Source organism: Carya illinoinensis, chromosome 15 (genome assembly GCF_018687715.1).
Source record: "Carya illinoinensis cultivar Pawnee chromosome 15, C.illinoinensisPawnee_v1, whole genome shotgun sequence".
In the NCBI taxonomy this organism is placed as follows: Eukaryota; Viridiplantae; Streptophyta; class Magnoliopsida; order Fagales; family Juglandaceae; genus Carya; species Carya illinoinensis.
The window spans coordinates 1,069,648-1,095,074 of NC_056766.1; the positions used below are offsets into that span (position 1 = coordinate 1,069,648).

A 25,427-nucleotide genomic window follows, 5' to 3' on the forward strand; every position below is an offset into this window, starting at 1 on the left:
CTGCCTTCCCTCACAGGGATGTAAGTTGTTTGGGTAGTTTGGGAGTAGAGCCACCCTCACCCGTGACATCACAGGGAAGGTAAATGTTGGGTCAGATTGGCTTTGATCCCACTCTTTATTGTGACGAAAGTCGAAGTAAATTGTCAAGTATCGAAGAGACTAGAGGCACACCCACCTGTTGACATTCACGAAGAAGGTAAGTTATCGAGCAGTTGAGGATTGGTCCGCACTTCACCATGGGAGAGATAAATCAGCATTTAGGCATGACTAATCCCTTTGGTACCCCGCATAGAGGTAAGTAATTGTTAGAGATTTCGCTAATGGAGATTTACATTAGTGGAGATTACGTTGATGGCAATAAGTAGTTTGCATGTTTTATTTGTGAAAAGTCACACCTTTATTAATAGAGTTTATACTGTTGATATAGGAATGTAAATTAGAATGTAAATTACAAATCATAAAACATTTATTAATAAAACTTCTGCAAGCATTCGACATTTTGGGGGTGTGGTGGTTTGTTCCCTTGGAAGTCTCAAAGCCAATAGGAGCGTGGGTTGTTGATCACATAGGGACTTTCGTCAGTAATGAAATGCGCCCCTACTCCCCCTTTAGCCCGACAGGAGAAGTCGTCGATGAAAACTTGCCGAGGCTTCATGTGAGACACATATTTGACCCCTTTCTAGCAACTCAGGCTCGAAGGGATCACCTACAAGGAGCATCATGTCCCGTAAATTTTTATTGGTAGCGTAAGGTAATGTAACGAGGAATGATACACTAATGTAATAAGGAATGATACACATACAACCGTTTTTACAATCAAATTTTAAATTGAGATTATTTCTATAAAATGTTGATACTTCTATAATTTATTTTACAAAAATGCCCATAATTATGAAACAGGATTGCATAAAGGATTGAAAAAATAATTGTATGTGTGTCATTTTCCAAAGGGGAATTAAAGTTAAGATGTTAAAATCAATTAACTTTATAAAACTCGAATTCATTTCCAGAGAAATAGAAAGAATAGAATGTACAAGAAACGCAGGCTCTTCATTTCTAATCAAAATTAATATAAATGGGAAATACTCCATCGAAAAAATAAAAAAGATTACAGGTCTATACAACTGATAGCGTTGTCTTTCTGATCTTAACACAGGTATTGAAGTTGCACCATTAAGTCAGCTTTCGCCAAATAGATCCCTTGGAGGCTGATAAGCACTTCACCTTCGGGAAAACAAAACCTGCCGTTGCGGGGTTAACATCAACAAGAGAATTCTCGTATATCTCTTTGCACTCTTGCACAACCTGTTTGGCACATAAAGCAGATATATCAAACCTGCAGAAGACAGATTCCAAGCCTCTTCCTCCCAAGCAATGCCATCACACACAGCAATGTCTTTCTTATTTTGTTTCTCGTCTTGCAAAATAAGAAAATGTTTTGGTCCTATGCTAAAATTAGATAAAACACGGAAAGCATTCCGCGACAGTCTACACATAAATAAGCCAACTTTGTCCTCACAACAAGAGCAGCTACACATTTCATTAGCTAGTCAATTGCAACATTTAATACTTTTAAACCCCTTCTGTAAAGCACTCTCAAGTGATTATTTCACATTGACATCATTATACACCCCAAGGAAATTCGAGCCTATTCATATTTTAGTGTCCAATAAATAGTACATCTCTGAGCCGAGGAAAATAATTATAAGTTACCTCCTTTGCATCCTTCCTTGTTATGCCTTCTCGTAATCCAACAAGCTTCTCAACAACCTCAGGCTGTATGAGGAAAAGATCAAGACTTTTTAACAGAAAAACCCAAAGCAGAAACCTTCAGATACTTTAGGGCCAGATTTCTACTACATTAAATTCCATGGAAGAAGTAGCATAAATAAAAAACAAAGCGTTTTGAATGCCGACTTAATGCTACTCTTGAAACAATGTTTGTTTGAAAGTTTAAGAAGCAAAATTGTGGTGCAAACTAGCTCAAGAATTTCATTGATAGAAGAAATTACCGGGCAGTCAGGCTGATGCTCGAGAATATTGGTGTATATGAGCGTGAAGGTATCCAGACTCTCTGCTGAAGCAAGGTCTCTTAAATCACTCAATATCCTGACTCTGTTTTCCACTTTCTGCAATCGAATCAGGAAGATGGTGATAAAAATTGATAGATACAACAAACCAATGATAAAATGGTTAACATCTCAATGATAGGGATTTCATTTAAATGAAATACTTCTTGTGGAAAAAAAAGACATTGTACGAAATATAAACAGCACTCACAGAAACACTTATATATTCCCTAAAAAAGTCCATGAGAACCTCTTCGTCTAGCCTCATCCGCTCTATGGTCTCTTCCTTGATGTAGTTCCTCTACAGTCACAAACATCAATCATTAAGGACCATCATGTCATGGCAATAAAAATAACAATATAAATACAGGAGAATACATTCAATTGAACTTCCCAAAAATATCATAGTTAGCTTTAATGCAGAATAAAAACCTGTGATAGAAGATGATCAACATAAACAATTACTGTTTCCTCCAGGCAAGCTTCAACAAATCGCCTAAAAGATCTTTCTTCAATGTACCTTAAAGTCAGAAAATAACAATCCAATCATAACTATTCTAACTTTTAAGAGACAAAGTAGTAACAGAAGCATCATTGTACCAAAGTATAAAGCTCAGAGAGAGAGAATCGAGTGTTTTTCAACACCAAGTTTTGCTCTAAGTAAGGCAGTGCCCCAAAATTAGTGACAACTAAACAAGTCTTAGTTCAAATTAATGAATAGTTTTTGGCATAAACTGAAACGAAAGGATCATTTAGAAGGAAGCTCGATAGCAAGCATGTGGAATTAACATGTACTAGAAGTTATATCTTGGAAGTGCAAGGAACAGAACCAGTCCTTATGAATCTCTTGAATTTAATTGCAACATGTGTTAGTGTTAAATTAAAGGGCAGAGGAGAAGATCAGGACATGCACCAACCATAAGGGCTATACCCTTGTTTTTCTTTCTTGATCGGTAAACAACATTTTCTTGATCATAAGAATAGGCAAGAGCCCAAGTGTACGGGGGGCTATCCCCTCGTAAAATGTGAACTGCCACTATTCAAAATTCAGACAGGAAAACAGGGAAGAAGTAAGTACAATAGGAGGTTGTGGGGCAGTAGGGCAGGGGGTGGAGGGATTAATATTTTCCCCAAACTGATAAACAGGATGGGGGATAGTGGCCTACAATCAGAGAATTTATGTGAATAAATATTCGACCGACATACTGGATCAAATCGAGAATTGGGAGACATGTCATCCTATGTTTTAGATAGCCAGTCCTCAAGTTTTGCATATCATCCTATGCTTTCACCTTCTTTTTGACTCCCAAAATAAGGTATATCCTTAAAAGTAGAAAATCCAATCATGTATCCAACTAATCTGAGCAAGTCCCGTAATGGTACATAAATCATGCTCTAGATTTAAGGTATAGAAAAAAACTATCAATACAAACTCAGATAAAATCATAAAATCAAGGATATCAGATGGTTGTAAGGTGGAAGGGCCACACTAAAGGCTGTAAATCATGTCCATGCCAATACAATACTTTTAATAGGAAAAAAATAAAGGTAAACCATTGATGGTTCAAGTCATATCCTTCTTTTATGCATTGACCCAACAAAAGCATGTTGTGCTGAAACATTAGGACTGGTAAAAAAAAAGGTCTCTGGGGTCAAAGAAAAAGAAAGCTCACATCTTCAAATCTGTAAAATAATCACCGAATGTTACAACCAGGGACTCAGTAACCTGTCCTTCACACCACTCTGGACTTTACAAAAGGAGAAAACCCAACTCAGATGCAAAAAGAGGCGTTTCAAGAGATAGTAATAATATTGAGTAAGCCGTTCTCCAACTAAAACACATTCATTATTAACAAGTGAAAAAATATTGCATCAGAATGTCATGACTGCATGATTCCATATCCCTAGTAGATTAGATTTCAAGCAATTTGCATCAAGTTAGTCCAGGGATCTTTTGCAGCTACAGCCTCAAAAATTTTCAAGCTATTGAAAACGTAGCAAATAAAGAAATTATATAAATAACAATCGCTTACCTTTCTGATATAGCTTTACGAGTAACTCCTGCACTCCTGGGTCTCCAAATATCACACGAACAGTTTGATGCACAGATTCCTACTATCAGTGTAGAATATAAACACGATAATTTGATTTAATTCAAACATGTTCTATCCATCAATATTTATTATGTATGATAAAACAGTATAAATCGATGTAAGCAATCTTCTCATAACACAACAATCAAGAACCCATCTTCTCATTTCAATTCAATCAATATCAATGTCGTGGATTGTTCTAAGCCTATCAAAATTCCTTCAATGACTAGTGTTATGTATTAAAAAAGAATAAAAAAACAAATAATTATTCTTCTATCATCATAAGGCAAAGGCCAAGTACAAGAAGAATAATTAAAGATTTACTCGTGTATTTTGTATCAATAATCAAACAAATACAGAAATATTTATAGTGGCTAGATCTATTTTTCACAAAAATGTAAGCCAGCCTGCTAGTAGTCTCTATAGGGTTCTGACAGGGACCTAGTTAAATTTATAGGCAGGGGAGGCCTACTCTGCAGATCGGCTCATTGCCACCTATGAAATAAATAAACTCAGCAAACCTTTAACCCAATTATGTAGAATATATTTTACGGATCCTTTTTCAGATAATGGGTGTCTGAAACAGGCATCATCTTACCCTATATAGAATCATACTTTTTCTTAACCCTAGCTAACCCTCTTTCCTACCATACCCTCTTTACCACCTTACCCATGATTTTACACTCCTATCTACATTTCTCCAGTAATTCAACTTGCATCAAATCAATCTTTCTAAAACATATATTGATTTCTGTTGTACATGATGAAACCATCTTGAATGACTCCATGTTTTCCTCAATATGGGCTATGCTGAATTTTACTTGAGCGCCTTTTGTTGTTATCTTTTCCAGTATTTCCACTCATATATCTTAACATTCTCATTTCAGCTACACTATGAACATAGTGTAATTTAAAGATGCAACCTTATATGGAGGTTCTTAGAAGTATATTAAATTCATCAAAAATATGTACTGTCAAGCTGACTTCCCAATTACAATAGCATAACATCAAAGATATTTCAATTGGTGGGTTATGGATGAACTTCACAAATTTAAGATGAGGTCCCTCGGGCAACCAAGCAACTTGAGAAAATGGGTGAAGTGAAGATGATGTCCCAATGGTTGTGTGATAACACTAAAAAATGATAGGATTCCATGACAGAATGCAAGCCACCAAGTACAATCCACACGGAAGCTTTAATTAAATAGGGAATGTGACTGGATCATGTCATAATAGAATAGTGAACAGCATGTATTTCATGAAAACCTTCAAATTTGATCATACCTTTGCAACCTCTAGGAAGCCCTTGCAAGTATCTTCAAAATTAACCTATAATTGAAATAGTAGAAAAATTTTAAGAAAGAAAAAGGATAGGCATATATTTAAAAAATTCCATAATATAAACTTTGAGCCTATACGAAATGATAAGAAAGGAGAAAAAGATAGCAAATGGGATGATAAAGATCACACCAACAGGAGCTAGAATCAAAATACAAAAATAACAGCATGACAGAAATATACACATGATCTACACATTAACAAAAGCTACAACATGTAGTTTATTAAAGAATCTAACTACATGTGCTTTGTGGTCGGCTTCAAGATAGGAAGAGCTATGATTATAGGTTAATTGTGCTGCGCAAACCTTTAGGGTTTGTTGAATATACCATGGTGTAAGAAAATAGGAAATAAAGGCAACAGAATCCATTTCTTTGAGAAAGCCGGTTGAACAAATTTGCTGTGAGTGGCCATTCGAAGAGTATTGGGTCTGATTTTGGAAAACTATCTCTGAAACTCCAAGTCTTTGGGTTCCAAAGCATATAAGAGAAGGGATACCATTTGGTTTTGTAAAGAAAGAATAAAAAGATAGAAGGCAATTCCCAATTCCGAAGCATATAAGAGAAGGGATACCGTGTTGTCATCATTCCAACGCCTCGGTTTCCACGTGTCCGTACGTGGGAGTTGGGGGCATCACACCATACCCCCCTCTCACTTCGTTGAAGCACCAACCACCCCAAGCAGCTCCATATCTTGCATCAATAATTTCTTTCCACAAAGACTCACCCTCTAAATGATATCTCCATAACCACTTCCCCAATAGGGCTTTATTAAAAGTTCTCAAGTCGCACACTCCCAAACCCCCTTGTGTAACTGGAGCACAAACTGTCTTCCAACTAACTAAATGGAATTTCTTCTCCTCCCCCAAGCCCCCCCATAAGAATGCCCTTATGGTCTTCTCAATCCTGTTCCCCACCCCTGTTGGTAAAGGAAACAATGATAAGAAATATGTGAGAAGATTTGAAAGGGTACTCTTAATAAGAGTAAGACGGCCCCCTTTTGATAAATAAACTCGTTTCGAACCAACCAACCTTTTCTCTATCTTCTCCACCACCCCATCCCATATAGTTCTAGCCTTAAAAGTTGCACCCAATGGAAGTCCCAGATATTTCAAAGGCAAAGAGGACACCTGACAATCCAATAAGTTTGCTAGACTACGTATATTTGAGACCACACCCACCGAAACCATCTCAGACTTACCAAAATTCACCTCGAGTCCCGACACTACTTCAAAGCAAAGTAACAGTGCACGTAGAGTTTGAATCTGGTTTTTATCTGCTTCACAGAAAAGTAAAGTATCGTCTGCAAATAAAAGATGAGAGATAGTAATCAAGCCACCAGTACCATTACCCACTTGAAAACCAGATAGGATACCTCCACCAACTGCGGCCTACACCATCCGGCTAAGAGCTTCCATAACTATGACAAACAAAAGGGGAGATAGGGGATTTCCTTGTCGCAAACCCCGAAAACTATCGAAAAATTCAGCAGGTGTACCATTAACTAGAACTAAGAACCGGGCAGTCGAAATGCAATGACTCATCTAGGCAATCCACCTATCACTAAACCACACCTCCTGAGCAGGTATAAGAGGAATTCCCAATTCATATGATCATATGCCTTCTCCATGTCAAGCTTGCATAAAATGCCTGAGCCTCCCTCCCTCAATCTATGGTCCAAGCATTCATTTACAATGAGTACCGAGTCAATAATTTGTCTTCCACGAATAAATGCGTTTTGAGGCTTGGAAATAATATGTTCCAATACCGTGCTTAGCCGGTTAGCAAGAACCTTTGAGATAATCTTATACGCTCTACTGATCAAGCTTATAGGACGAATGTCCTCAATAATCGAAGCTCCGTGTCTTTTAGGAATGAGTGCAATGAAAGTTGCATTAAGGGATTTTTCAAACTTTTGAAGAGAATGAAATTCGCTAAAGACTTGCAGAACATCCCCTTTGACAATGTCCCAACAAGTTTGAAAGAACCCCATAGAAAAACCATCCGGCCTTGGCACTTTATCCTTAGTCATACCAACAATGACCTTGTACATCTCATCTTCATCGAAGGGTCTCTCCAGAATGCTCGCATTCTGAGTACCTGAGTGTGGAGGATTGGAGGCTAAGGGGGATTGCTTGAATTTTCAATTCGGGATTGTTGATTTGGGTTGGAAGTAAAATCCATTTGAGGAAGAGGTGTTGAAGGCATTAAAGAATTTGAGTGGAAATAAGGGGCCTGTACCAGATCCGTGGATGACATTTTTCCAACATTGGTGGAGGTTTGTGGAAGGAGTTTTATGATTTTTTCTACAGATTTTATGAGGCTTGAATGTTTGAGTAACTTTTGAGTCCCTGTTTATCATTTTCGCATCAGAAAAGATGAGGGCTAGGAATGCTGGAGATTTTTGCCCGATTAGTGCTGCCAACAGCTCATTGTAAAAGGCCTCAATGACCAGAAACAAAAAGGTGGTAGCAATACTAATCAAGAACTAATATAACGGGAGAACCCAGTTTTGTTGTAACAACGGGCTACACACAATCAATTCCTCATAAATTAGGCTCAGCCCAGCAATTCACAACAACTACAAATAGAAGAGACAAAAACAATTTACCCTCCATTTTGTACTCAAACCAGGAGGGGGAATAATTTGGAAAGCAAGAGGGGTTCACTCCATTTTGTAGCCGTATCATAAAGAAAGGAATAAAGACGAATATATAATTAAACATGTGATTCTGTTCAGACAATAAATCTCAATTGGCTAATAGAATAGACAAAAGTGTGCAATGACTTGAATGGTTTGTAATTAACAAAATACCAGACTAATTGCATAATCATACGGGAATAGATTCTGACTAAAAAGATGACAGACACTGTTCTTTCATGTCCCTTAGTGAACAAAGGGAACAATGATTAGTAACTTCAGATGGTCTGGCAAGCATTGCATTGCGACTTGTAGTAAAAGAAGCAGAGTTTCCTAACACGTAAAATCAATTAAGGAAAAAAAATAAAAGGAGCAAAAATCACAAGTTTAAACAAATTCATGGCATGCTTCAAACAAGACTATGAAATTGAAAAACATAATATGAATAACAGTTCAGGAAATACATTTGATGGCTGTAAGATAAAAGGATCTAATTGATAGATGAAATATAGCAGAGTAATGACTTGTTTAAGCTCTAAAATATTAGAAGAATCAGAAGAGATAACTTAAAAATATTAGAAGAATCAGAAGAGATAACTTAAATTGATAATAATATCACCTGTTCGGCATAGTTTTGTGGAAGGGATTCCATGGTGCTATTACTTAGCTCCATTGCAAGATCATAGCAACGCAGATTGTTGTTAATCTGCACACAAAGCCAAATAGCTAACATTCTAATTTGTATGTACATTGTCTACAGCAGAAACATAAAATAATTCTGTTTCCAAGAAAGTGCCAAAGAACATCTCAGGCTACATGATCAGATGATTCACAAACCATTGCACACAAAGGTTCCAGACCAATGTCAGAAGCAGGTTCTTCAAGTCTCTTCCTCTCAGCGGATTGAAAGTCATTCATCACCTGAAGCAAAACAAACTGTGTAAGTCCAACAATGGGGGAGACTAAAAGAATTTCATGTCAAGCTCCTAATTCTTCAACCATGATTTCTTGCTCTTGTATATGTCAAGTGTACTTGGGCTATGCTTACCTCTATCATTTATAAAACTCTTTGTTCACTGATAAAAAAATGAATTCTGTCAATAATAGTTAAATAGGATGCAAAACAAAATACTTGTGATACCATCAAGAGAAAGATAAGACATCATTTGCACATTTCACTCTCAAATGAAGCAATCATACGTCTTTCATGAGGCCAAGGGGTTGTCTCACTAGGAATGCAGTCAAAATCAAGTGGGTAAAATTTACAATGTATACATAAAGGGGAAAAGATCTGAATTTGTAGGAATTTGTGAGTAATCGAACTTCATTCAAACACAGAAAGGATGCTACCCAAGTACATAAGTAGCATACAAGAGATACACCTAACTGGTACAAGAAAAAAGATCAAGAAATCCATGAAATCTATAAGTATGAAAACTCAGTCTTTAAAATCTCGATAATTTCTTTCTCGCTACATACACCTTATAAAGCAAGACAGAATCATCTTCCATAGTGTATAACTTTGATGACTACATCCTAATAAATTTTATGAAAAAATAATGACTCATAAGTTAATTCAAAGACAGTATACTTCCAGCTAAAGCCCGGCCATTCAACTCAAAATAACTTCATAATGAAGTACTTTCATCCTCAACAACTTGGTCCTCAATTGCATAAATCTAGGGAACTATCCCCAGAAGATTTTCAACACATAGCTACCATAAAATTAAAAAAAAGAAAAGAAACAAATCCTCAAGCAACCAATAATCTAAAGTTCGATTTTTCTGGATAGTCTTCAAAATAGGATTTGGAGATATCTATGCTAGCTGCTGGTAGTTTCTCTCGTCATTTCTTTTGTTGGTTGCCTATAGCTTCCAAAAAGGGTGTGTTTTATCCAGCCTACTCCCAGTTGCGACGACCACAACCATGTAGAAAATTGAATAAAAACTTGTTCCATCCACGATTTACATTTCTTTCTCTTTGTTGAAGGTATCAGAAGTTATGTTTTACTTTAGGAGATGGAATATAATTCTCCCAGTTATTGAAGTGTATCAACTGTGTCAAATGAAAGTTCAGCTTACTTACCTGAATGATTGCCAAAGCAATTCTGTATAGCATGACATCAGTGCTATTATCCCGAACAATTTGCACTTGCTCTCCAAGAATCCTGAATAAATCAACAGCAGCTGGTGTATACAGCTTCCCATCTTCTGTTTTCTTTGGTGCTTGTACCTTATCAGCCTCCAAGATATTCAAGTACCATTTCTAGAAAACAAAACCAGTAGAAAACAACAGTTAGATGAGAGAAGTTATTTGAGCGGTATCATAATATAACAAACATGAGTGGAAGAAATTTACAAGGTAGGCATATAATTACCCTTGTTGTAGCTTGCATTCTCTCTACATATGAATTCATGAGGGGATCCATGGCACCACTCTCAGAACAAACTTGAGCCAAAGACTCATCAACACCAAGCCCAATCAGATTATCTTGGTATTCAACAACCCAACCAGTTACCTAGTTGTACGAAATGAGAAAGAGAAATATAGTTGGTAATAAGAAATTCGTAAGGTAATACAGAATGCATTATACCTAGCTATAAAAATCAGAAATGAAACGTGCTTAGTAACAGTATAAATCTTGTATCAACGAAAACAGTGGTACAAAGAAACAAAGTGAAACCATTTTCCAACCCCTTGTACTTTTCTTTTACAGAACCCCCACATTTTATACACCCATGCATTTTAATTGTAGTTGCTCCTATTAAAAGTGTCACGTCTCATGTAATTATTAGGGAGTTGGGCACTACTCTAATGATGTAATAACTTGGATGTAGAGCACCATGAATGACCTCTGGAGGCCAATAACTTCATCGGTCAGCAGCATCAGAAGGGCAGGGTGGAGCATATAATCAATTCAACCAGCAGCATTATGAAATTAGGTGTCCATTTTTCACTTGACAAAGAATGGAAGTGAAAAAAAAACCTGCTATTTCTATAATAATAAAAAAGGTACAATGGTAAATCTGTATATGTCCAAAATAGATGCATTTTAAATCCAAAGTACAAGTAAAAATCTCAGTACCAGTCACTTTCATGGTCGGTTTACTTCTACAAAGGCTCCCTTCAGAAAATAAGATTTGTTTAAAAATAGTAAGGAATGGGAAAAGTACCTTCAAAATCTCAATATTTGTTAATTCATTTGCCCTGTCACTGAGCAATCTGAGCATCTGAATAAACCTCTCAGTATACAGATTTACCATGAGTTGGAATATTTCATATCTGCCAGCATTGAAGACTGAATCAGTCCAAATACAAGTTTAGCATGGAAGATTTTCTTATTGTTAAGTAAGATGAGACTTATTAATATCAGGAAGAAGAAAGACATTATCAAGGTACACAAGTACACTTTAATTACACCTAATGAGAGAGACAAGATCGTGAAAATCCTAGAAGCTAAAGCTAGGAAGAAATATGCGGCCAATGGTATAGTGAAATGAATGTCATTTAGCTGGGTGGAAGTGGTTGTATTTATCCAAGGCCAGAGGATCACTTTGATCTTTTTTTTGGATCAGTAAAGAAGAATCTTATTGATGATATTGATAGGCATAGCCCAAGTACATGGGACAGGAGGATAACTTTGATTAAGAGTACTCTCCAATTTGTCCACTTACTACTTATCTCTCTTCCACATTCCTATCAGTATAGCCCACTGCCTTGAGAAACTTCAACTAGATTTCTTGTGGGGCATGGTTGGTGATGAAGTCAAGTACCACCTTGTTATTTGGGCAAGGATTTGCACTCTGGTTTCTACGAGAGGTTTGCGTCAAAAACTTGTTACAGTTCGATAAAACTCTATTGGGCAAATGGTTATGGTGTTCTGCCACAGAGAGGGGGACAATGTACAAATTGGCCGTAGAAGCTAAATATGATAGTATGTGGGGAGGATGACGTACAAATGAGATTAGTGGGGTCTTTTGGGATGGTGGTGTGCACAGGCACAAATTGTAGCATGAGGATCAACCATTAAAGACAGCTTTCTCGACATAATTTAGCATTTCCCACTGTAAAGAGGCATTGGTAGCAGAAATGTTACAAATCTCTCAAAATAGAACCCAATGGAACGTTACTTTCATTTTAAATGTGCATGATTGGGAGTTGGGGGTGATCTCTTTGTTCTTTAAAGTTTAAATGTCTGTACTCTCTCAGGCTGATAAGTGGGGGCGCTGATAAAATATGTTGGATTCCCAAGTCTTTCTACCACACTTTCTTCCCCCAAGATGACCCCAATTTTTTTTGAATATTTAGATAAATAAGACGACATCGAAGGTAGCTTCTTTGTTTGCTGGCAAAATTAGGGAAACTTTTAACGGTTGATAACTTGAGAAAGAGGAATGTAGCAGTAATGGATTGGCAGTGTATGTGTAAGCAAGGCAGAGAAAGTATTGATCATCTTCTGCTTCACTGGAAGGTGGCATGAGATCTATGGGCAATCGTATTTCATACTTTTGGGCTAGTGTGGATCATGCCCCAACGGGTGGTGGATTTGATGGAGTGTTGGAAGTCCCCTCAGAAGCTGCAACAACTTACAGCTTTGGAGGACGACCTCGTTATGTTTGAGTTTAATGTGCTGTATTTGGAGGGAATGAAATGCTCCGACCTTCAAAGATTGCAAGAGGAAAGTTTTAGATTTAAGGGCCATCATTAAACTGTCTTTATATTTGGGTGGCAGCACACAGTAGCTTCTGTTCCTTGTTTTTCTTTTCTTCATCCCCCCAGTTTGCTTGCATTTGGAATTCAGTTCAGCAACAGAGGGAAGCTCAAATAAACCCAAAAGGTCTTTCTGAAGACTTTCTACTGGACTAGAATCAGATTGGGAGTACTGATTCATCAAGTACTAGGTTAAGAAAGCTAATATCAATGACAAACATCAAATCAAGCGGCATAATAAAACATTAGCCAAAATCTTGCTTAAAACAAGAGAAGATTAGGGAAAAAAAGAGGTCGATTTGGCAATCCACACCTTGGAGGAAAACAAGGGGCAACATAATCATAAATATCTCCAAGCTCTTCTCCAATCTGAAAGAAACTATCAACACTATGAACGAATCTAAACAGGTAGTATTAGAAATAATGATTTTTAATATATGAGCATGAAGACAGAAAGTCATGATACTGCATATATTTATATTATATGAGAGAGAGAGAGAGAGAGAGAGAGAGAGAGTGTTACTAGAAAACGGACAATACTGTAGCAGACAATAAAAGCGATGTTCAAACCTTCCCTAATCCTATACTTGGCAATATCATTACAATTATTTAAAGCTTTCTTTTAAGCTTGCTTAGATGCGATTAGCGAAGACATTATCAGGGTAATCCTAGACTTCCACACCAACAATAGTAAGTTTGCAAAAAGCATTAATGTCACCTTCATAGCACTCATTCCTAAAAACAACTGTTGCAGTGGATTTTAAAGACTAGCACCCATTAGCCTTTGAATGGACTGTACAAAACAATTGCTAAAGTCCTTGCTAATCAGTTGATAGGGTTGTCAAGAAGATTATATTGAAGACACAGATGTAGAAAATTTTTAGACTCTGTGCTTATTACTAATGAATGCCTAAATGGTTGGCTCAACTCCAGTGAGTATAGGGTGCTTGCAAATTGGAGATTAAAGGCTTACGATCATCTTAAAAGGGAGATTCTTTATTCTTTGCTTGGGAGATGCAGTTTTGGGGAGACATGGTGATCTTGGGTAATGCACCATCTTTTATGTGCTCCTGTATTGACAAATGACACTCCCACTAGTTTGAGATAGAGTGATCTGTTATCTCCATTACTTCTTCTTCTTTTTTATTTTTTATTTTTTGTCATGGAGGCTCTTAGCAAAATATTATAAGCTACTATTGATGGAGGTTCTATCTCTCACATTTCTATTAGTAATCTTGGAGTGCTTTGCATTTCCAATGTATTGTTTTCAAATGATACCTTGATATTTTGTGGGGCAAACCCGGGCTACCTCCACTCTTTGAGGGTCCCTTTTTATGCCAGAGTTATTTCTGAGTTGAGAGTGAATTTGGTGTAGCCAGAGATGGTCCCTGGGGGTAATGTTTCTAATGTGGATAGTCTGGCTAGCATATTGGCATTACAAACAAGAGAGGGAGGCCCTATGGACAGCCGTAGTGGATTCTAAATTTGGTTGTAGTTGGAATTAGTGTTATAATGATGTACATGGACTGCATGGTGCGGGTTATGGAAAAATATCAGGAAAGGATAACAAGTTTTTTCAAGTCATACAAGACTTCAGGCGGGTGGTAGCTTTAGAACAAGATTTTGGCATGACTTGCAGTATGGTGACACAGGGCTCTCGAGCATGCTTTCCTAGAGGTATATGGTATTGCACGTGTAGAGGCTTCAGCGGCTGATTTACTGGAATATTGAAGTACGTTGATGTTTTATAACACTTCTGATTGCATCAATAATTACTAGAGGTGAAAATAGCAGTGTTTTAAATTTCGTACCATACCGATCATTGGTCTGGTACAGAAATTGTACCTGTTTCGTACCGGTCCAAATACCGGCCGGTACTGGTCGTACTGGCTGATATTTCGGAATGTACCGGCCTACATACCTTTCGGCCTTTACTTCTTCTTCTTCTTCTTTTTTTCATTTCTTCAAACTACAAGCTCATTTTTTGACCCCCAATTCAGACTAGACTATTTATAATTTATATATATGTATTTATGTATAATTTATTCATATATAGATTATTATTTTGGAATATAATTAAAATATCATATATCGACTATCCCGAAACGGTACACGAAACGGTACCGGTACAGAAATATTTCGTTCCAGTGCTTTGACCGGTACGGTATTCAAAACATTGGAAAATAGTCCATGGCTTCATGACAACATAAATTGTGAAAGTTGGAAGAGATCGAACTCTAACTGGGGGTGAATCTTAGGGATACTTGGTCAAGCAGAAGCCCACATGGAGATCTCAAAAGGTGACAATGAGCTATAGCACATGCTCAATCTATTATGACTTGTTCTATTGCCACTATGAAAATACAAATATCTAAAATTTTGTAAGGACCAGTTGTACTTACCATTCGAGCTTCTTCCAATGCTGCTCTAAGGTCCTCAAAAACAAGCTGATGAACAAATTACAGGCATAATAAGATATAGTTAACAAGAATATAATGTATTTACTCGCTAATTGAGTACCTATAAAAAGAATACCTCCATTAGAAGTGTGTTAAATTGTTCCTCAACAATCTTCCTTATTTGCTCATAGCATTTATCCTTATAGCCTTTTCCCTGAACCTTCAGTTTTTGCCGCATCAGATTTCTTGAAGAAGCTGCTACAGTGGTAGCCTTCCTGGTGGACAAATTATGACTGATAAGGCTCTGATCTATGGTTCACTTTTTTAAAAGAGGAAAAAAAAATAGAAAAAAAACTTCTGGGGTAGATACAAACATCACAAATAGAATAATCAGTAACTATAAATGGCAAACCAAATCAAGGAGAAAGCTAATGCATAAAATGGAAAACTGATCCAAAATACTTGGAATTTCTACGAGGATTAGCAATTGATGCCATTGCACCAACCCCCTCAGCCTCAGCTGCTTCCTCAGCAAGTTGTTGATCAAGTATTTCTTGCATTTCAACAACCCTGGACCAGAAAAGTAAAAGTAGAAATGGAAGATGATTATACATAATAAAAATAGCACAAGAGTGAATCAACTGGAAGAGCCATCATAAAACAAAACCCATATATTGGCAAGCTCATAAAAACACAAGAAAGGTTTGTGATAAAAAGACAGAATAACCTCTGATTTAACCAGAATCATAACAGGAAAGAGAAAATGTTTCCACAACCAACCCTAAAAATTATTTGGCACCAGGTGTTCGAGAACAAAGTCTCAACTATTATCGGGGGTGCACAGGCACTTAGCAAGGAGTTTCCTGCAATTACATATCGGGTAATTCAAGTGGAAGTTCCCCAAGTCTGATGGTTGTTAGAAATTGTTTGCACCCAAAAGGATTCGAACCTTAGACCTAGAGGGAGCACACCACCAAGACCAAGGGCCTTTACCACTTGAGCCAACCCATAGGGGTTGCCCTTTTTAAGTGTTTATATATTCCAAATAAAACAAATAATGCTTATATCAACTCCCCCTTATGTTTTAAATTATAATGGCCCACCTAGTATTGCTCTCATGCTTTTGGTTTGTGAAGAACTACAACATTCAACTACCTATAAGAAAAAAGGAGATATGGCATTCAATGCACATCCCCAAGTATCAACATAAATACATAGCTATGAATGCCATTCTATTACTCCAATTCTTTCATTTCCATGTAAAACATAATTTCTGTCAATAGTATGTTCACCTACTCCCCCAAAAAAGAATACAAGTCCAAGAGTTTTAGCAATGATGTTGGTCAATTCCATTATTTTGCCCACTCCGACTCCCCAAAAAAGTCATACGTCTTACGCAGCAAATACACTTCAACATTTTTCACAATATTCTTGAGCCCATGTGTGTATCACTGCATATCAATTAGTGTTTTGATTGAAAAAAATTGACACCAAACCTATGCCATGAAACTGGTTTGGAGAGAGAGAGAGAGAGAGAGAGAGAGAGAGAGAGAGAGAGATCAAAAAAATTCAGAAAGAGTATCAGAAGCCTATTCAACAAGAAAATAAAGAACAAAAACGCTCATCATAGGCATACCTTAAAGCACGAACCAAAGTTTGTGGGCTGCAAAAAAGAATAAGCATACATAAAAATAAAATGACCATTAGAAGGATCACAAAATAACGAGTAATTTAAGAAATAAGGACTTTAAAGAATATGTATCTGAAAGGAAGGAAGATAAATCTATAACTAAGGGATGCAATTTGAACATCACTGAAAAAAAAATATTAGAAGGCAGCAGGTTTTTGTTGAAACACCACAAAGAGAAAAACTTTTTGTCACAATGGAATCTCTTTGATAGTAACATCAAACTTGTAAACCCGGGTGAGATTAAACCTGTGATATAACCCGAGTGAGATTAAACCTGTGATATGACTTTTCACCTCTTGTTCATGAAAGAGATGCCACTGGACCATTATTAAACTTAAGTCTCTCCCCGTCCCAAGTTTTCCTGCTAACCCTAACTTCTTGACAAATAAGCAACTCATCTGAGCTATTCAGTATTAACATCCTGCTGTTTTGAAATTCTAGCCTAAACAAGCCTCCTCAAACTACTAAATAAATGTGGACTCATAAACAATCATGAAGCCAACAACAAAATGGAGAAAAATCAGTGCTCACCAAAACAAAGCCCAAAATTACCCTTTAAAGCTTCAATTAAAGAGGCTTTATTATTCAGCTACTTTGTGAGAGATCTCTCACAAAGCTAGGCTGAATTTTATGCATCAATGCAATTTATGGTTCTCTAGGTCTCGCCTAAAAAGTAATTGCCTGTATATCAGATATGACACCTTCATGTGGGAAAAGAAAACAGGTTGACCCACATGCATCTCCTTCTCTTAACTTCCTCCTTTGGGTTGATGGAGGTAGAAGGGAAGAGAGGGGGAAAGATAATAAATGTCTTCTTGACATCTCAAGAAATCCAGAGATTATTTTAGCAACCTATCAAACTGATTTCTCAGCACTTTTACTTAATGGTATTTGCAAGTAAACCAAATCGGAATACACGAAAATCTTCTAACATTTTTTGAGAAGTGGAACAAAGGCACAAATCTCAGACCACTTGAAAGAACCAAATATGAAACACTACATCATATCTCAAGTAATAACAGCTTAAACAAAAGGAACCTTTTTTTTTTTATATAAGTTAAACAAAAGGAACCTAAATGCAGTTGATTGAAAGAGATAAATTCACTGTCATATGCCAAAAATAAAAAAGAAGGAATGATCACCATTTTTCAAGTTTTTCCAGATTAAAAAGAATATTACCTTTCTTTAGAAAGTTTATAGAAGTTGGAAACATGACCCCATAATGTATTCTCAAAAGTCTCCCAAGTCTGATCAACATCTTCAAAATATTCTCTGGGTCACATTCCAAATTAAGAGAGAGAGGTCATTAAGCTATAAGTTCCATTGCCTGAAAGTGTAATATAAATTAAATAAATATTATCATTGTCCATACTGTTTCTACTTTAACAATATAAAAGGTTGTTCTTGCAGCAAGACAGATCATGTTTTACCCAAGTAATTGAAGGTCAAATTCAAGTGTCAATTTAAGAAACCGCAAATGCTGGGTTGAACCAAGCATTAAAACATTACTTGGCAAATAAAGGTATAACTACACTGAACTAGCCACACAACTGCATCATTGATGTCAAGCTCACTAGTACAATCATAAAAATTTTAGACACGGTGGTTGCTAGAACAAGTCTTTTCCCAATCCTTATAAATGGTCTTTTCTTCATAAGTAATGCAAAGTTTAGTATAAGTGCAGAGGGGCGCAACCCAAGTACACAGGTAGTATACAAAAAGATATACCCAACTAGCAAGAAGAATAAAAGGCATGAAATTCCTTAAAATTCTAATACGCTGGCGGATTTGTTGCGAGAAGTCATTCAAGCAAAGAGACTGATGGATATTATGGCTTTTAATTTTATCACTGTCCCCTCACGGTCTTCATAAGTCCAGACATTATGTTATCGCCAAATGCACAACATTAAGCACAGAGGGTCCAGCATTCAAATATCTGAGTTTCTAAGACCACCACAGGGATTCCACCAGCATGCCAACAAATCTACCATCCTTTGGGGTATGAACCACCCAAGTCCAAAAGTGCTAACTATTGCTGACTATAAGCTCCTACCAACTCACAAAAGTTTGTTGTGAAACTGGAAAGTCTTGACGGCTTACACAATGACAAGTCTATGGGGGATTTCCCCTTGCCCCAAACCCCCAACACAAGAAAAGGAGGGGGAAAATTTTGAGGGGTCTTTTTGGTCATTGTTCACTGTAAATTTTTTTGATCAATAAACAAAAAATTTTGTTGAGCATGAAATAGACAAAGGTCCAAGTATACAAGACATATATAAGAGTGTCGCCTATGCATGCTAGTTTAGTTTCACTATAATTTTTTATTTTTTTTTATTGGCACCCGGTGTCCAGGAATAGCATCCCGACTAATTAGCTCTTGGCAAGGAGTTTCCCACAAGTACATGTCGGGTAATTCAAGGTGAAAACCCTCAAGTACGATGGCCCCTAGAGATTGTTTGTACCCAAGGGGTTTTAAACCTTAGACCTAGGAGAAGCATACCCCCAAGCCTAAGGCCTTTACTTACCACTTGAGCCAACCCCCTAGGGATCTCACTCTAAATTTTAAAAATAGAAATTTTTAAATATTTTATTAATAGTGCCCTAACCCTCCAAAAGAATTTAGTCTTGTTTGGTCACCTCTAGACATCAAACCTGGCTTCATTCTTGAGCTTTTATACATAATGACTACTTTTTTACAAGTATCTAATGACTATTGTGCTGCTTTTGTTATATATGTAATTGTTACTTGTATTGGGCTCATTCTAAAAATTATAAATTTGTCTGGGGGAGAAGTTAGAACTTATTCCTTGCTCAGAAAATTTTTTAATGTAATAAATTCTTAATACTAGAGCATATTTCTTCTTCTTATCCTTTTTTATTTTAGAAATTTTAATGTCTTTGATTTTATCCATCATAGGGTAGCAAGTTTTGCTCTGACTAATGTTAAAAGAAATGTTGAGCAATTATTCTTTATCTCGAATTGAATGATGTAGGCTTGGCATATAATCTCCCACCGTTGGATTTGCCAATATTGACTAGTGTAGAAAATACCAATGAAATCAAGTCACCCTGATTTGAAACTTTTAATTCTGTTAGGTTGGCTTCTAGAAGCACCCAACTCTGTGACAAAGAAATTTACAAGATGATACAGACCTTAGTCTGCCAACCTCTTTTTTGTGAGATCCTGCAGCTGCTAATGCAAACCTCCGCTTCCCATCAAGAGCTGCTAACCTCTATGAATAAGAAAAATCCAGAATATGAAGATACCGTCATTTGTAAGTCTTGTTCAAGGTAACAATACATAACAACTATTATTACCTCATAAGTATTAACAAGTTCTTTATCATTGCTCAAAGAATCACGAGCTTCAGCTGCTTCAACAGAAATGGACATCATGCCCTCAACATCCTAAAAAATTAAGTCATCAACTAGAGAGCAACTACACAGCAGAGTAAGTAAAACAACAAAGAAGTAGGTCCTAAAGCTATGCCTCTAGAGTTTTTTCTTTCCCATTCCCTCTTTTGCAAGATAGAATCTCGTCAGGCTATTCCAAACCAACTTGATATGTAATAGTCACATGTAGCATGGTAGTAAGGCTGCATCTGCACTGGGCCTTTAATCAGATAGAGGGGAAAAGGTTGAAAACAAAACACTACAACTCATTTTCCAGAGTGTACAAAATGTAAGTACATTAACACAGACACAAAATAATTATTATAAAAAGATTATGTAACTCAGCTCATACACACGGACCTTCAATGTTCTATTCAAGTTGTTTCTTGCATTGCTAAAGAGCTTTATTTGATCGTGGTTTTCAATTAATGTTTGGCATTCCTGACAAAGCCTGATGCACAAGGCAACCATATTAGCCACAAAGCCAGATACATCCATATTGTTATAAAAGTCTGAAAAAAACCACCTCTGCTCCCCAAAAAGTTACAACACACACTAAGTTTTACTGTCAACATACTTCTCAATAGAAAGGAAGTTTTCCTGGAGATGGTTTATTGTGTTCTGTGATGAGGAAAGAGATTCCAGTCCAGCTTCTGCCTGTTCAACCTGCAGGCAAACAATTATTGTGTAAGCACATTAAAATATAAGACTTGACAGACGTTTGCATCTCCATAAATGTATCAAAAAGTAGAGCGAGCGAAATTTCAACATAGCAGCATTCCCTGTGAAAAAGGATTAGAATATGTGCATATACCTGCTCCGCAACCATTGTGCTAAGTTGTGCATCATTTGCCTGACATTAAATAACAACAGCAACATTGAGCATGACAATCTTTTTTCTTTTTTTGATAGGTAAACGAAACTTTATTAATCAAAGAATAAGGCAAAGCCCGAAAACAATACAAGAAACACCGTGTGCCCTAATTAAGAAGGCGCCTAAGAAATAAGAAAGTCATGTAGGTCCATGCCATTGAAATCAACAGCAATGGCCCATGTACATAGAGTAGTGTAAAATAAAGCTTTAAGTTCCTCTAATGATCTCTCTTTGTCTTCAAATGTCCTCGCATTGCGCTCCTGCCACAAGCACCACATGATGCAAATAGGGATCATCTTTCAGACCGCTTTGATCTGCTGCATGCCTCCTATATTTTTCCAGCTGGACAGCACGGCCACTACAGTCTCCGGCATAACCCAAGTCAGCTCTACTCGACTGATCACCTCATTCCACCGACTCTCCCCCTCCCCTACACATGCAACACCAATATGCTATGATAACCCTCCTTTTCCTCATTATCAGTTGTGAGAATTTTGCCCAATGATGCTGTCGACATGGAAAAAGCAGCTTTGGAGGGTGCCTTGTGTCTCCAAAGTCTTTTCCAAGGAAAATTAGCGTTAGGCTCTTGAGCGAGAACCTTATAAAAGGAGCGAACTGAAAATGCACCTTTCCCAGTGGGTGACCACCACAAACCATCTCTTGTTAATTGCTCAGTTTAACGGAATACAGAGGCTGTAAAAATCATCAAAGCTGCTCATCTCCCAATCTTGTGCTGCTCTACTAAAACTAATGTCCCAGTGGATCTATCCACCCGATAACCCCATGACATCCTCCCCTGCAACATCTTTATCACTACCAAGTTGGAAAAGTGGCGGAAATGAAACTTGTAGGGAGGTATCCCCACACCAAATATCCTTCCAGAATTTAATCCTGGAGCCCTCCCCCAACTAAAATCTAGTAAACCCCCCCCCCCCCCCCCCCCCCTCCCCCAAAAAACAACAAATCCCCTCCTAATGTGTTTCCACAACCCCACTCCATAAGCTCCTCTAACTTCTTTCGTACTCCATCCCCCCCAGATGCCTCCATATTTATGCTCAATCACCACATTCCACAAGGCTTCGGGTTCCTTATTATATCTCCACAACCATTTTTCAAGTAACGCCTGATTAAAGTTCCTCATATTTCCCAAGTTACGCCCGAGTATGACAATCTAAACATTTCTATAGAGATTCTTCAAAAAAAAATATTATGATACTATAGTGAAATATTTTAGATCATTATAAAAAGACATATGGATTAATTGAAACATCTAACAGCACCAAAATTAATTGCCTCGTCACAAATGATCCAGACAGATGCACAGGTATTTAACTGTGGGCAGAACCTGCTGTAAGTCATCATGCCCTCAAACAACTGCACTAATTATTATGACTCATCCATCACGCCATGTTTTAATGTTAGGCTTACAATAAAAGTTCACATTCAATTGTTTCATCTTGTCGAATCAGATTTTCCAACTCCTCCCATTTCTGAACAAGCAAAACGCTAGTAGACCCCTAGAGGTAATCAACTTTCAGACTTTGATGGTGAACATTTCTTAATTTCTAAAACCTGAGTAACAGATTATTATCAACATAAATTGTCTAGAAATGCCAGAACTAATCATGTGCAATTTACTATACAAAGCCATAGATGCTATACCCATAATTAACAAGCATATACACATTTCCACCCAACTTCTAAGAACTTAGTTCTACAAATCAACTATACAAGGTCTATATGCTATATTGACGCATATGTCAATTTCATATATTTTTTATGTATCTAAATATCCATAAATACTAGAATCTACAATCTGCTAAACATAACAAACCTTACATGAAATCATAGTTGTCAATAATAAAGGTCTTCTACCTAATTATAAAAACAAATAATAATAACGGATTTCCACTTAACTTCACAGAACTTGGTTGTAGGAATCTTCGGTCAGGTTTGTTACGTGGACTGGAATATGAGTCAAAATAACATGCACTAGAAGTAATGTGATATGCCACTTACCCCAAGATGAAGGAAGAACGAGTCCTGGAGATAGGCTTATTCACATCATATCTAAATTAATTAATTAACTTTTTCATATCTAAATTACTTCACTAGAAGTTAGAATGCAATAAGGTAGTTGTAAATTAGAAGTTCTATAATTAAATCATTTTAACTAAAACACACAAAATGTTCAAATCAACTTATGTTGTTTCTTTATAAAGGGATTGACAAGAAAGAAATAGATAGGGAAAAAGCACTTCTGTGTTGTCCATGTACTAGAATGTATGAGTGGCAACCCCTGATCACGAGTCACAAGGGTTATAGTGAATCATCGTAACTCTAAACGTAAATAGTTTAGTAATCTAGATGGTCGGAATAACAGGTACTAGAATGCCCCAGATTCACTCCAGCCCCAAAACCACCAAGATCATGATATACAGCATCAATGTAAAAGAATCATACAGGACCCATAACAGAGTGCAATATAATTTATGCACTTTTTTTTTTTTTTTCTGTCATTTTTTTTATTTGTTATTATAAAACTTGGAAGCCGAGGTCCATATCCAATCGTAACCCTTTGCCACCTGAGCCAAGGCCCCATTTTCCCGAATTTCTGGACATTTACACAACGATAATCACACCTCCAATCATTAGAAAGTAGTCAGCCTAAGTTATCGATTATAAAAACGAAAGCTGCTTTTTTTTTTAAAGGTAACAGTTAACTAAATGAAATAAACACAACCACTTTTAACCTCATCCACCAGTATTAATCCCACGACAAATTCTTACCAAAAGCAGCTCAGAAACTGGGAAACCAAAAGAAGGCATGTTCGAACAGATACATGGGCAAATTGCATGGAGTTGGCACCTGTTGACGCGTAATGTAATCGGCCATGATCGATGCTATAGACTGCAGCAGATCCGGAAGCGGCAATAGCTTTGCGACCTCGCGCACCGCCGATTCCTTGGCCTCAACAGCGAGATCTTCCACCATCATTTTCGCTCAACTACACAGTATCTCGATTAAGTTTTAAAAAAATGTCGAAGTTACGGGCCCAAATTGATTAAAACTGGAAATGTACATGAAAATAAGAACACACTGATTTTTTAAGGAAATCAGCACCTCCAATTCGGCAGAAGCCTTAACTCAGTTCACATAGTGGTTTCCCACGTCTTCCTTACATTACAACACAGAGCATTCGGCAAAACAGAAATTACAGGAATTGACTATCCTGCCCTTGACATATGATGGCATGGGCTTAATGGAAAACATATAAAACTTAGACCATTAATCAAAGGCCCAACACAATATTATTGACCCAGAGGCCCACCGCCCAGCCCGTTAAGTCAGCCTCATCATTCCAGCTCATCATCTGAAAGGGCCCTTGACAGAGCCCAGCCTGTTAAGTGTCACTCACTAAAGTTTTAGTGAAATGTGATTTGATTATCCAAGTAAACGGTTAATCATTTGCAAAGTCGTTGAAATGTGATTAGGAAAAATCTTAGGAATAGCCTCTAGAGAAAATATTTAATAAAAATTTAATGCAGGTTGATACATGTGTTATGTATTTGGCTAAAGTCGTCAATTATGATAAGGATATTGATTATTGATCAAGTCACGGAGAATTGATAACGTTCAGTAAATTTTTTTAGTGAATTGAAGTCACTCGTTATATGTGGTCAGTAGGAGCACATATAGTGAAGGGTGCGGCTATATAAAGTAATGACAAAAATGTGTGCACGTAAAAGCTTGTCATATTCTAACACAAATCTGTAAGAGTATGCAGATGAGAGTTGAGTAGTGGAAAGCTCATATTGGTACCAAGGTAATTGTAGTTTTACTCAACTGGATCATCACAGTTTTGTGTAATCAATTGGGAGATGTAATTCTAAAAGGTGTGATCATCAAACTGTGTACTCTTTGGAATGATGCCCTCTCTACGATGATGATTCCCATAAGAGGTGATGTTTAAGGAAGTTTCAAGACGCACAATATTATGGGTCATGTGACAAATGAAATGTTAAGACGCATCTTTTTGATTTAGTCAAAATGTTGTGTCACTTTTTAAGGTTGTGTCTTTTGCCAACCATTTAGTTATCAATAGTTATATTATTTGCCAACCGGTGCATAATGGTCTAGAAATAGCTAGAGGTCAATATTGGTGCACAATTTAACTCACTTAATTCATTTTGTCCATCACTAACTTGTGTGACAAATAT

At 36.9% G+C, this 25,427-nt stretch overlaps 1 protein-coding gene across 7 annotated transcripts; it reads right to left on the reverse strand.

Annotated features, from left to right (window-relative positions):
- Positions 1–466: 466 nt before the first annotated feature.
- LOC122296236 (exocyst complex component SEC6-like) lies at positions 467–24,409 on the reverse strand. Of its 7 annotated transcripts, none has more exons than XR_006238433.1 (26): positions 24,076–24,372; positions 21,147–21,185; positions 20,910–20,998; positions 20,693–20,783; positions 20,258–20,347; positions 20,093–20,172; positions 18,119–18,211; positions 16,886–16,912; positions 15,712–15,819; positions 15,386–15,524; positions 15,253–15,297; positions 13,164–13,219; positions 11,314–11,422; positions 10,518–10,658; positions 10,226–10,405; positions 8,978–9,061; positions 8,760–8,846; positions 5,447–5,491; positions 4,103–4,181; positions 3,743–3,812; positions 2,502–2,589; positions 2,281–2,370; positions 2,013–2,129; positions 1,714–1,776; positions 1,123–1,305; positions 467–706 (listed from the first exon to the last, which is right to left on the reverse strand). XR_006238433.1 is itself a non-coding variant. In XM_043105780.1 (26 exons), the coding sequence occupies exons 2-26, from the start codon at positions 24,202–24,204 to the stop codon at positions 1,174–1,176; spliced, it is 2,271 nt and encodes a 756-aa protein (XP_042961714.1). In that variant the 5' UTR covers positions 24,205–24,214; positions 24,331–24,409; the 3' UTR covers positions 1,030–1,173. The 7 variants fall into 7 exon arrangements, 5 of the variants coding, with proteins under 5 accessions (XP_042961714.1, XP_042961712.1, XP_042961716.1 ...); XR_006238432.1 differs by having other exon boundaries at positions 1,113–1,305; XM_043105780.1 differs by lacking the exon at positions 467–706 and having other exon boundaries at positions 1,030–1,305; positions 24,076–24,214; positions 24,331–24,409.
- Positions 24,410–25,427: the final 1,018 nt, after the last annotated feature.